The following is a 13213-nucleotide window of genomic DNA, read 5'->3' on the forward strand; positions in this document are numbered from 1 at the left end:
GGAGGGGATGGAGAGTAACAGGGTCAGGATAAGTAAAGTGTCACTGTTCCCTGGATCCCAGCAATGCTTCGTTGATCCAGCTGGTCTACTTGGTGGTGAAGGTCCCCCCCGAAAAGCACAGATTCTGATGGGTCAATATACGCTCACACCAGGTAGGAAAATCCAGGCATCCTGCTGGAGTGGGGACGGAGTTTGCCATTGTCTCTTCCACATTTCTTGCATCACGTGCAGTCCTGTGGTGCAAGGCCTCAGGAAGAACTGTGGGGGGCCTTTAATGGATTAATGCTGCCCCTCATGTGAATGTCCCATGGATGTGGCCTTCCCGGGGTTGGAGGTTCATAGCCAGTTTGCGTAAGAGAGGATGGGTTCATGAACCCTGAGCAGAGGTTACAGCACAGCCAAACTTCCTCCCCCCACCTTGACTGGGGGGGAAATCTGTGCAAACCCACTCCAGCAAATGGGTGTGTGGGCTGTGACCTCCCCCACCTCAAAGCAAGCCAAAGATGATTCTTAGCAGGGCTGCTGGGTTTGGCTCACATTCTTTTTGTTGTTTACTTGCTTGTTTCAGGTAACTGAATAATGGGTTTTTCCTTTATCCAATCTCAGCAATTTGACTTTCAGTCCAAAGTCCCAGTCAGGTATCTTCAGGGAGGCTTCTTTGGTTGTAGCTTCTTTATACAGTTTTTATTATAATGAGTAAAGCTTTATATCAGTGTTTGAAGTATGACCTATTTCAGGCTCTGACAGTGTCCAGGTGTGCGAGAAGGCCAATGACATCCTGGCCTGTATCAGCAGTAGTGTGGTGAGCAGGACCAGGGCAGTGATTGTCTGTCTGTACTCAGCACTGGTGAGGCCATGCCTTGAACACCATGCCCACTTTTGGGGCTCTCACTGCAAGAAAGGACACTGAGGGGCTGGAGCATGTCCAGAGAAGGGCAATGATGCTGGTGAAGGCTCTGGAGCACAAGTCATAAGAAGAGCAGCTGAGGGAGCTGGGGTTATCTAGCCTGGAGAAAAGCAGGCTCAGGGGAGACCTTATCTCTGTCTACAACTACTTGGAAGGAGGTTGTGTCAAATTGTGTAGGTGTCTTCTCCCAAGTAATAAGCAAGAGGATGAAGGGAAATGAATGACTTCAATGTCAGGGAGGATTTTTTTCCCACTGAAAGGGTGATCAAGCATTACAACAGGCTGCCCAGGGAAGTGGATGAGTCCTCATCCCTAAAGATACTTAAAAGATGTGTAGATGTGGCACTTAGGGACGTGGTTTAGTGGTGGACTTGGCAGTGTTGGTTTAATGGTTGGACTCGATCTTAAGGGTCTTTTCCAACCTAAGCAATTTGATCATTCTGTGATTCTGTGAATTTGGGGTGTGAGAGAACAGACATTCAGTGACAAGTCACAGGGAACCACTGAGCTTTGGGACTCACGGGTCTTTGGGGCTGAGCACAGCAATGCTTTACCCCAGGCTGTGTGTCTGGCTGCTGACCTGGAGCAGAGCAAGGGGAGTCAGTGCTTCTCTTGCCCATGGAGCTGAAGGCAGCTTGGTGGGATGTTTGTCACGGCGGGACTGCTGGGGATGCTCTCCTGTGTTGTGCAGGCAGGGGGCCCCCCTGCTCCAGCATGCTCAGAACTGGACTCACCATGAGCATCGCTGTGTTACTGGAGAGCAGCCTCCCTGCTGGGCTCCACTCCAGCTGATACTCCTCCCCTACCTGAAAGTAGTTTTCTCTTCTCCCTTTGCCCTCTCTGACCAAGAAGCTCCCTCTGTGCCTGGATGCTGTCTGAGTGAAATGCCCATTGGTAGCATTTCATCTCGGACATCCCAGCAAGCAGAGTGTAGACCACAGCAGAGCACAGCAATGGGTTGCAAAGTGGGTCTGGGAAGCCTCGTGCTAGACAGAGAGAGTGCAGCTTCTCCCTTCAAGGTCCCAGCCTTGTGTATGGTGTTGCCGGTGCTGCTGCTCCCAGGTGTCACTACCAGGACTGTACCAGGGCTGCTTTACCTTCTCCTGCCAGTGTCCCAGCAGCAGGTTCTGGGCTCAGGAAAATGTGTCAGGAAAGAGACTAGAGTCTCACTCAACACAGCACAGATTCATTCAAGTGGCTGAATTATAGGCCTTGAACAGTAGCTCTCTGGATGCAAATATCCAGAATAAACATGGCTCTTTCAGTCCTCTCACCTGCTCTGGCACATCACCACTGTGTTTGCAGAGAGACTTCCTTGGGTCTGCGAGGATCCCACTGCAGCAACCTCTCCTGAACTGGCACTAGCAGCCTGTCAGGATATTGAGGAAATGCTGCCCTGCATGGGAATCCAGCTGTCCTGGCACAGTGCTCATACCCGTTCTGGTCTCCCTTGGTGATGCCCTAAACCCACTGCTCCCCTCGGAGTGGTGGCTGTGTGTGTCTGGCTCCAGCATAGCCATTTGCTCTGTTGGAGCTCCTCTCTCTCTGTGGTGATCTCTTCTCTAAGGAAGAGGGATGAGCAGAGGGATGCATTCAGATGGGCTGGAGGCTGATTTGAAGCTCTCCTGCCATCCTAAGAGACAGGGGCTTGGATCTACAGCTGGTGGTGGCATGCTCTGTTGTGTCTGTCAGTCACATGCTCTGAGTGGCCTCATGGAGGTCTTTAGTCAAATCAGCATGAGGCTGAGCCCTCTCTTGTCCCAGCATCCTGTAGTGGCCCCGTTTCTGAGCACTGTTCAACAAGGTGCACTATGTTAATCTCATCAATTCCTCACCTGGTATAAGTGAATGCTGAGATGTGCACTGCATAGACCTCAACTTCAACTGCTCGGGATAATGCTGGGGCACCTGAAAGGTCATGGCATCAGCTACTTGTGTTCTTGCCTTACCTGTGGCTCCCTGCTAGGAGTCATTGAGGAGGAGATAGCAAGCAAAGGCATGTCTCAGTGGCATAGTGGTCTGTAGGCCTAAGGAGCTGCCTCTAGGGCAAAGACACCAGCAGAATTATGAAGGAAGGTGGCTTGCTCCTGGTCAGGAGCTGCTGTTTGCTTTGCTGTACCCTCTGTGCAAGCCATGAAGTCACTCATGGCAGGAAAAGGCTTTCTCCCTTGTCTCACACCAAGGATCAGCCTGTCTCATTCTGTTCCTGTCTTACAGCAACCACGGCCGATCGGTTCTACAGGATAGACCGTGCACAGGTGAGTGCAGCCTCATCCTGCCCCATCATCCCCCTGGGAAGGTGTCCCACTGTACACAGACCAACAGGCAGGCATAGGCTCGCAGGCACAAGACTGTTCAAGCCATCATTGCTTTGCTGAGCAAATGGCTGCAAATGTACCCACTGAGATATGAGGGTATGGAATTTTTTGTAGAAGCAGCTCTTGCTTCTGAAGAAGCATGTCCTCATTTGTGTCTTTCAGGAACACCTCAACTATGTGACAGAGATCTCTCAGGAGGAGCTCTATGTGCTGGACCCAGAGCTAGTGGTCACTCAGACTGTGAGCACTTCTCCTGCCATGCCCGACCTTGTGGACTCATCTGCCACACCCCCTGGGCACCATTTTGCATTTCCCTCCTCTTCCTCCTCTCCACCCTCCTCTCCTGCCCCCAGGTGAGTGTGGAATACGGGTGCTGGGCCTCAGGAAGAATGGGCAGTGATGGGAGAAGCTAGGGTTCACAGCATTGATCCCTGGGCCAGATTATGGGGGAGCTCCCTGGAAGTAAGCAGGAATTCAGTGTTGAGTAGGACCAAGGGATGAGATTCCATCCTGTTTTCCTTGTTCCTCTGCCAGCACTGCCCTAAGCAGTGGGGCATCACCAGGTGGCTCAGACATGGGGTCAAGCTCCAGCACCTGGTCCGTGGGGCAAAGGACAAGGGTGTCTTTCAGCCAAACTAAGGCCAGTGTTGGGTATGGATGAGCAATGGTGCCAGGAGCAGCAGTAGACATGGAAGTGGGGATGGGCAAGAACCCAAATCAGGGAAGAAGTGCCACAGGCAGGTTTCTCCATCTCTCTAATGGTGGTGTGCCCATTAGGGCCATCTGCTACCAAGACTGGCAGGATTAGTTACACTTCCTCTTCTTCCCTTCCAGTGCTGAGCCTGAGCGCTGCCTCCCACATAAAGGTGAGTAGAGTCCTACCCCTGGTCATACCCCCTCTCAGGTTGCACTCTTTTGTTTCCTGCCATGGTTTTTTTTGGCCTATCCTTTCCCTGGTGAGCAGGGAGGAGCCCTGTTGTTCCATGTGTCCTGAAACATGGAGCCCTGCGGGCGGGTGACCCAGAGGTGAGCACAGGAGACCTGACAGTGATTTGTGGAGTGGCCCAGCCAGGCGCCTTCCCGGCTCCACCATGCGGGAAATGATGTGGCAAGGGGTTAATCCCCCACCTGCAGAGCTGAGCGCTCTGACTGGGTTGGGAGGCTGTCTCTGCCTCTCCCTGAGGAGGTGGGAACACTAGAGCAGGGGCCTCACCAAGCTGAGCAAATGGAAGGAGTTTCCTGAAGCTTGATCGGAGCCTGGAGGTGTGAGTGAGTCATTGGTGAGAGGCGTCTTGGCTGCTGGCTGATGCCCAGGAGACCTGCTCCCCACTTCCATCACAAGTTATCCTGCAGAGACTATCCCCCCTGCACATACACCTCCCTGGGGCTGAGGTCTGGCTGTAGCCCTAGCTAGATGGTGTCTCTTTCCTTCCCCTGGCTTGTTCCTTACATTCCTGAAAGTGGAGGAGCCATGTAAATGCAGTCTGACCCAAGGATTAATCCCTAGAGGAGCTTGTGCTCCTGCTCCACACCTCTGGTGCCCAGCTCTTGTCTCCAGGATTAGATAAAAGCAGTATTACAGATCGACTTTTCTGACCCTGATGCATCTCTCTTTGCAGATGACCTTCTGATAGAAGCTGCCAAGAGTGGCAACTTCAGCAAGGTAGGTGCTCCAGCAGCCTGCTGCAATGAGCAGCCAAGGCTGGCTCCTGAGCTGGTGTGCCCCTTGGGCTAAGAGAAGCCCTGCCAGCCATGCTCCCCAATTACCCTGGAGCAGCATTTGTCAAGGAGTGGTGGCTGGAAACCAGGCAGCCTTCTGGCAAGGAGCCCTGGTTCATCTCCTAGGGAACATGAAGGGAGGGGAGGGGAGGGGAGGGGAGGAGAGGGAAAGGGAAAGGACTTGGTAACACGGCTGAGCTGCACAAAGCTCCCCACTAGCCCAGGGTATCCAGACAACCTGTCAGACACTCCAGGCACATAATGCTGGGGCTTGGAGCTGGGAAATGCAACTCATCCTGAGCAATCTGACAATCCTGTAGTTCCAAGAGCTGCACCGAGCTGGAAGAGACCTGATGGTGCGAGACTCCTCTGGCCAGACCGTCCTCCACCATGCTGTCAAATCAGGAAGCAAGGACATCGTCAAATACATCATTGACAATGGTGAGCTGGAGCCAGAGTGCCACTCCTAGCAAAGGAGCCTGGCAGCCAAAAAAATCAACCCTCTGCTCAGAGGGAGTGCTCCTGGGCTTAGATCCCTTCCCTCTGGGTTGCTACGTTATCCTTTTGGTGTATGGGCTTTTCCTGGCATCTGTCTGTCAGTACTAGGGTGTCCTCATGGCTGTTGCTGCATCCTGGCAGGGATCAGCATGTGTCTGGGAAACATTTCTCAGTGTCTTGCTTCTGCCTTCAGCGCAGCTGACCTGTTGATTTTGGCAGTTCACACTGAAATGCAGACAGCTTTTATTTTTATTAAGATATTTCTATGTAGCCAGTTCTTCTTTCCTGGCATCAGCTGGGCTAAGATGCCATTGCTGACCTGAGTTCTTTGGAGCTACAACTTTTGCAGGCAGCGTGAAAATAGCACCCCCTATGGAATGATGCAGACTGTGACCAGAGAGTAGGCAGGTCTGTCTCTGCCCCAGAGGCAGGTCTCACTCACATGCACTCTTTCTTTCCACAGCTCCTTCAGAAATCCTTGATGCCACAGAAGAGGAGAAGTAAGTCGCTGCCTGACTTGCATTACCTATTGGCCAGACCCTCTGAGAAGTGACCAGTCATAGGAGCACTTCAGCTGCCCTTGCTCTAATTTCTAGCCATGATTCCCAGTCCATTTTGGACAGATGATCCTAAAGTAGCACCCCCTCCTCTACCAGGGCTGCCTGGACAAACACACAACTCACCATCAACTCCTGCTGCTGCTGAATTGCTGTTCCTTGCTGCCACCTGCATGTACTGCTTGTCCCTGTTCAGGGGGACATCTCACATCTCCCGCTTTCTCCTCCTCAGTGGTGAAACCAGCTTGCACCAGGCTGCAGCCTTACGCCAGCGCACTATCTGCCACTACATCGTGCAGGCCGGGGCCTCGCTCATGAAGACAGACCTGCAGGTGACAGTGGGAACGGTGGCAGTGGGGCTTTCTGGGGCAGCCAGAGGGCTGCAAGGTGCAGAGCCAGCAGGAGAGCAGAGCATGGCTGCTTTGGGTGATGTGTTTGCCAGTCAGAGAGGAGCTGACATGCAGCACCCATGTTTTCCCAGTAGAGCCCAGCTACAGAGGGGTTAAATCCCTCTTCTCCTGGCGCTTCTTTCCCTGTTGTTTTATTAAATTAGAAGCAAGGGGCTGGAATGTCTCATCCCTGTCTCCCCCTTCCCACCCTCAGGGGTCAGAGCAAGGACATTCTCCTTGAAAGCTCCCTCCCAGCTGCAGGGCTCCCCAGCTCTCCCCCACAGGCAGTCATGATGGGGCATCTGGGAGCTCCCCTTGGGGGTGAAGCTGGCCTGTGGGGAGCAGGAGCAAGCAGTGGCAGCACTTTCCCTCACATGCCGAGTTAATTGAGCTGTGCCTTAGTGTCAGGGAATTGTGCCAACCCTGGCAGAGGAGTTGCAAAAGGGGAGGGCTTGGGGCCATATTTTGGTCCAGGAGGTTCCTGGGGCTGGCATATGGCAGAGAGGATGTGGTCGGATGTGTCTGGTGGAGGCTTGTAGTGATGGGCTATAGCACAGGTGATGTAGAACAAGCTAAAAAAGGTATAATCTGTGGATCTGAGACACCAGTTAGGAGCCCAGTTGAGGAGTATTGGTGCTGATGGAGCTTGGAGTTCAATTTAGACAATGCACATCCCTGTTTGCCAGCTGCCAGAAGAAGGCAGTACAGATAATGTCTGACTCCCCATCTCTCTTCCTTGGCCCTGTCTAAGACTTAGGCCTTGCACAGTGCCTAGAGTGGGGCTGGCCTGTATGGAGACTCAGCTGGCAGAGGCAAGAGAAGAGGGCAGTTCAAGGGGCACGGCCCCTCTCTGTCCCCAGTCCCCTCATTTGCCTGAAGGAGAAGAACAGCCCCCAGCCTGCCAGCACAAAAGGGAGCCTTGCTCAGGCATGCGGCTGCCCCAGGGAATGGGTTTGCATGTGCCTGTGCAAACGCAGCATGTTGGTTTGTGGCTGCCTGGGGACCCCGCTGTGCTGCTGACCTCTCATGGGCTCCGGGTCACAGCCTGCCTGCACGGGCAGGATTCACCTCATTAGAAACCCCAGCGGCAGACCTGTAGCACGGGTTTGGAGTAGGCTGATCCCGCTCCCTGCGGTGGTGAGGGAGGCTGAGCCTTATCAGTTGGAGTGCCTCAGCCCAGCCGGGCAGGGAGGCCCTGGCAGCTCCGGTTTCAGGCTGCAGGCAGGCAGTGATGCAGAGGGGCTTCTGCAGGGGAGCAGGAAAGAAGCTCAATTCCTCCTCTGTTAAATGAGTAATTGCATTCAGGGGATGTGGGGAGGAGGCCATCAAGGAGAGTCAGCACCAAATGACAGTGTGGTCTCTGTCCCCTGATGGTGTGGCTGCTGGGGGTGTGTTCAGGACCACAGGGTGTGCCCAGTCTAGGAAATCCCAAGGAGATTTCTTGGTGCAAGATACCTCTCTGCAGCCACACAGAGATGGGCTTTTGTGCACAGCCACATCCAGGCCCAGCGGAGGGCTCTGCATGTCTGACCATTGTTCCTGATGGAGAAATACGGCTGCTCTGGAGGCCCCAGCATGCTGCTGCAGCTGCCTGTGCCCTGCTGTGCCCCACGGGATGAGCCAAGCAGGACGGGTATCCCTTCCAGGGCTGCGGCAGAGTTCCAGGTTTCTGTGGCCTTTCTCAGTGGCACAGCAGAACCTGGGCACTTGGAGAGGAGGAGAAAGGAGCAGGGGGAGGGAAGGGGGAGAGGAGGCAGAGCTGGGAGCTGTTAACAGATTTTCTTTTTATGGAGTGCGGGAGTTCATTAGTGGACACAATCCAGATGGCTGCAATAAGCTGGTGAAATGTGATCCTCCTCTGGGAGCTGGAGCGCTAGTGAGGCTTCGAGAGGGAAGGGGGGTTGGTATTTCTGGGCATTCCCCAGACATACCCCTCATTCCTCACCCTTTCCCTCCTGCTTCCCCAGCACAGGGGAAGAGCAGGTCATGGGGACCGTCAGCCTTTGTCTCTTCTTTGGGTGACTTGTGATGCCCAGGGTCAGTCATACCCTAGGCCATGCCTGGAGCTGATGGCCCTTCAGGGGACAGCTACCAGGCCTGCAGTAGTCAGGCTCCTCAGGAGCACACTTTGATCCCATGGTGAGCACACGGGCCTTTGGCTGCCACCTGATGCGGGGTTTAGCTGCAGGCTCTGGGGGAATGGGGACGCCTTTGGGTGCCAAAGCAGCGTTTAAGCAGTGTTTGATGCTCTTGACTTCTTGCCTCCCCTGTGCAGGGAGACACCCCGAAGCACCGTGCTGAGAAAGCCAATGACCCTGACTTAGCTGCCTACCTCGAGAACCTACAGCACTACCAGATGATCCAGCGGGAGGACCAGGAGACAGCTGTGTAGTGCTTGGTGTGCCTTAGCCCAAGCCAGCTCATGCAAGATGAGAAGAGGACAATGCCAACTGGCAGAGCTGTATCTGGCCCAACCCTCCCCAGATGCCAACTTGGTCCCTGGAGATGGATACGGAAGAGCTCTGCCCCAGGCTGGGCTGGGAGTCTGTTTATGAGGACAATGGATTTTTCAGACTTGAAGCCTGATTTTTTGTGTCCACCCCTTCACCTCTCATTCACCACATTCCCTGCCCTAGGTGGGCTCTAACCCCCAGCCATGTTGGAGCAGGCCAGGCTGAAGCCCCCAGTCACCCTTGTTCATGGCAGTAATGCCAGTGCCCCTTCCATAGGCTCCTACCTATGGTCCTTGTGGGACATCATTACTCAGCCCCTCTCTCTGCTGGCAGTGCCCTTCTTAGGTATTTGGCTAGGTTTGTGTCCCATTCCTCCTCTCCTGTCTGGCACAGCTGTGGGAGGCACAGGCTACATCAACAGACTGCAGAGGCTGTGAGCCGCAGACTTTGCCCCAAAGGAAGCCCCACAACTTACTGGCCCTGCCTTCTCCTCCCTCCTGGGGCTGTACCAGGTCGCTGTGTTGCCCTCTCCAGAGCCTTCTGAAGCAGGAGGGAAGGCACTTGTGCATCCAGCCTTTCCTCAGAGCATCTGTGACTGGTGCAGCTGGAAGTAGGGCAGCAGGTGCCCTCCTGATGGACCTTTAGTGCTCAGTCAGCAGTCTCACTCGGGGCTGGGATGGCATGGAGGAAGGCTACCAAACCCTCCCACCAGACGTCTCTCCACGGGACTGGGTGGAACAGTTTGCACACCCGCTCTGCTGAGCATCTCTTTGGGCCTCCTGTGGGATGGTGGAGAGCTGCACTCAACTGGGGCAGTGGCAGTGACGACACCTGTTGTATTTCCCAAATACTGACTTGGATACAGCTGCCCTCCCTGCTTCAGTTTCCCCCTCAATGCTAGACTTTGCATGGGGCTGGACGGGCAGTGCTGGGGTCAGTGCTGCTCTCAGGGATCCCCTCCTGCCCCCCAACCTGGCAACATGTATCCTTTAGTTCGACTCCTGCTGTTCCCCAAACTGGGCACAGGGCTTTGCAGGGAAAACTTGAGAGCTCACCCAGCTGACACACAACCCACCTGGGCAGACCCCGAGCTCACCCTCTCCAGTTTTAGCAGAAAGAAGGATTGGGATTCACAGGAGCCATCAGGGCCCCTAGCCCTGAGTCATGATTGCAATCAGATGAATTTCACCAACCTCCTGCTATGTGTCATGAGGCACCACAATCCATCTCTGCTCTTGATGTTGTGAGTGCTTAATGCCAAGACATCAAGCCATGCCTTCAGCGAGGCTTTTGCAGAACTGAATCTCTCAGACTGAGGTGCCCACAGAGGAGGGAAGCTGATGGCTCTGAGCCAAGCTGATGGCTGCTTGGCACTTTATGGTGGGCAGTGGTTGTGAAAGGTGTTGCTGTTCACAGCTTGGCTCCAGGATAGGATGCTGCTGTGCAGTCCCTCTGCACTTACACACAGCTGTGCCCCCTGGGTAGTGCTGGGTGGCACCATTTGAATCCCTCCTACCAAGAAAACAGTATGAAGGTACTGTAGGGAACCAGAATACCTTTCAAACTTTTTGTCCAGAGGCAGGGTTTCCTTGAAGGATGGGGGATGCTGTACTGGGGAACAGAGGTGCTGGGCAGTGCAGGGTGCCCAGGGGCCAATTGGCAGTATTGACAAATAATAATGATCATGTACTAATGCTAGAGCTGGGACACTCCAGAAGTGCCTGGAGTTCTCATCAGCACTGCTGGCAGGCCACTGACAGGCAAGGGACTGTCATCTCAGAGGTCCACACCACTGCTGCCCCAGATGGGATGCCCAGCTTGGCCCAGAGGCATTTAGAGCCTCAGCTTTCCCCTTTCTCCCTTATAGTTGTTGTACAGGTAGTTGAGAGACACACTGTCCCCCTCCCTGCCAGGCCCCTCCGTGCACCTGTGAGCTGAGTTGCTGTGCAATTCCAAGCCTGCTTATATTTGGTGAAGAAGGAGGGGGTGTTGGTTGCCCTGCCCCCTGAGGGCAGGGGTTTTGTGCAATACCTGGGTCTGTGTTTCTTAGACGCTGTTGTAGGACTGTATTTTTGTAACTATGTGAGAGTGCTGGCTCCAGCCGGCCCAGAGCCTGGCACGAGCCTGTGTTCCCATTGCTTTTCAACTTTGACTGTTTGGATGTTGTGGTTTCTTGCCATTGAAATAAAGAGATTGATGTTTTAGTTCCTATCTCCTGCTGCATCCGCAAGATTGCAGTTGGCACTGCACAACAGAAGCCCTGCATGACACAAACAAGGTTGGATCCCAAGGCCTCTGCCTCTGTCCAAACTTGGGGATACTTTTGGGAGTTCATTGCTGGCCCACATCCTTGTTCACTTCCCATCACAGCATCCTTCTGGGACTGTTGCTAGATACAGGGTCTTTGTCCTGAGGGACCTTCTCCTCCATTCTGTGTCATACATCAATGCTCAGTGTAATGTGGGAAAGGGAGAAAGTGCACTGCTTTCCCAAATGATCCAGAAGGCCTTGAAAGTGTGAGTCAGCAGCCTGCTATTCCTCCCTGGGGCAAAGGCGGCAGCCCCAGCGGCTGCCACAGCTGTCAGTGGATACTACAGCAGCATCCAGCCTCCAGTTTCAAAACGTTTGTTGGCCTTTTTTTGTGGTGAGCTGTCCCCAGCCATGCTGCTCTGCAGGAGATGAGCCTGCCTATTCATTTCCAGCTCCAGCAGGGAGTCTTGGGCTTTTGCATCCAGTGCTGAGCACTGAGGGTAGGGATTATCTCTGCCACTCTGGTGGAAGGACCGCTCTCTGATTACAAAAGCGGAGGATTAGAGACACTTCTGCTTCCAACCTCAGATTCATAAGGATGACTGTGGCAAACACACTTATCTCCTGGGGAGTTTCCTTCGAAAAAGGAGGTAATCACAGTGACCAATGGCTTGCTGGTGATGGAGCCAGTGGGTGATGAGGAGCTATACTCGTATCTTAAACTCGGATTTCTAGGGGCAGTTTGGCAGCCTGCCTGATGCTCCTGCCAGCCCCTCTCTGCCCAGACAAGCAGCCTCCTTCCCTGCCTGCATTGTCCCACCCCCACTGTTTCTCTCTTTCATGGACTTCAAACTTCAGCTCCTGCCTAGAGCTAACAGTGAGAATCTGTAGCAGGTGTAAGGCACACCGAATTGTCCTGGCCTCCCCAGAGACTAGGTGTACGTGCAACTGTAGGAGGGGGCCTGCTCTGCTTCAGCATGCCCAGACCCCAGCATGCTGGCGCTTGGCCCACATCTCCTCAGGGAGGCTGTCAGTAACCATGGCAATTGGAGTATTCCAGCCGCCCCAGTGTCAAATACACAGTGGGGAAGAAAAGCAGTCCCACTATGTGATCACTCTGATGAGGAGCGTTGGCAAAGGGGCAGTGTACCTTTTGGACAGTCCTGCCCTTCTCTCCAAAAGGTGTCAGCATCCCCTCTTTCTCCTTTTCAGTCAGATGCTGGAGGTTTGGAGATCTGTCTGCCCTCCTGTGGGATGGAAGCACACCTGGGGGTGTAGGTACCAGGTGCATGTGTGCAGACTGGAGAAAGCCATGAAAGCCCAGCCCCAGCTAAGCAGAGCTGGGGTGACAGCAGTTGGCCCTGTTAATGATTACCTGCCACACACCTCAGCAAGAAAAAGGTCATTGCTCTCCCATGCATGGCTGTGTCCCTGCACTGGCACTGCCGCAGCATCCACTACCATTTCCCTGAGAGTCAGGCTTTAACCAGAGATGGAAAATGCAGAGCTGACACGCTATGAATTAGCTTGTGACATTTTTAGAGGTAAAAAGCTCAAGTTAACCAACTGCAGGGAAATGCATCTGGGTTAGTCACACTCCCTCTTTTTTTCTCCTTTCCTCAGTATGAGGCTCCTTTCTGCAATCACAGCCTTCTGCTGCTTATTTGAGCTGCAGAAGGGGCCGTTTCCCCCATGTCCCTCAGAAAGAGCCCAAAGGGACCAAGCACAGCCACTGCTGCGAGTGATGTGCACCAATGCATCTCTGCTCTCTCATACAGCTAGCATTTGTCTCCTGGTCCCCTGGAAGGAGTGAAAATTTGCACAGGGCTTCACTGTACCATATGCTGCTGTGCCCTGGGGACTCCAGCGAGATCTTCAGCTCCTGGCCAGAAACAGCTGGAAGAGAAGCAGCAGTGCTTGGTCCACACCTAGTTCTTTAGCATTTCTATAGGCCCTGGTGTGCTCATCATAGTCCCATGATTCAGACGTGCAAACCTGATGTACACCTAGATCTTTCTCCTTTTTTACATTGATATTTGTCTCAATGGCTTTCTTTAGCTTGAGTTTAAAGGCCCAGCAATGGGGGGACGCTATTGGCTTTGCTTCCTGCCCAGCTATCAGG

At 53.7% G+C, this 13213-nt stretch overlaps 1 protein-coding gene across 6 annotated transcripts in view; it reads left to right on the forward strand.

The window, feature by feature from the left end:
- The window catches only part of DGKZ (diacylglycerol kinase zeta), a 53544-nt gene extending 42499 nt beyond the window's left edge, over positions 1 to 11045 (forward strand). For 5 of the 6 annotated variants that reach the window (XM_033062321.2, XM_033062322.2, XM_033062319.2 and 2 more), the window contains 8 exons: positions 3125 to 3165; positions 3388 to 3578; positions 4060 to 4091; positions 4845 to 4888; positions 5265 to 5385; positions 5906 to 5942; positions 6232 to 6331; positions 8664 to 11045. In XM_033062321.2, the coding sequence (XP_032918212.1) occupies positions 3125 to 3165; positions 3388 to 3578; positions 4060 to 4091; positions 4845 to 4888; positions 5265 to 5385; positions 5906 to 5942; positions 6232 to 6331; positions 8664 to 8780 (683 nt within the window). In that variant the 3' untranslated portion in view covers positions 8781 to 11045. The remainder of the gene's footprint in view (positions 1 to 3124; positions 3166 to 3387; positions 3579 to 4059; positions 4092 to 4844; positions 4889 to 5264; positions 5386 to 5905; positions 5943 to 6231; positions 6332 to 8663) is intronic. The other variant, XM_033062320.2, reaches the window with a different exon arrangement.
- Positions 11046 to 13213: the final 2168 nt, after the last annotated feature.

Source organism: Catharus ustulatus, chromosome 6 (assembly GCF_009819885.2).
Source record: "Catharus ustulatus isolate bCatUst1 chromosome 6, bCatUst1.pri.v2, whole genome shotgun sequence".
Taxonomy (NCBI): domain Eukaryota; kingdom Metazoa; phylum Chordata; class Aves; order Passeriformes; family Turdidae; genus Catharus; species Catharus ustulatus.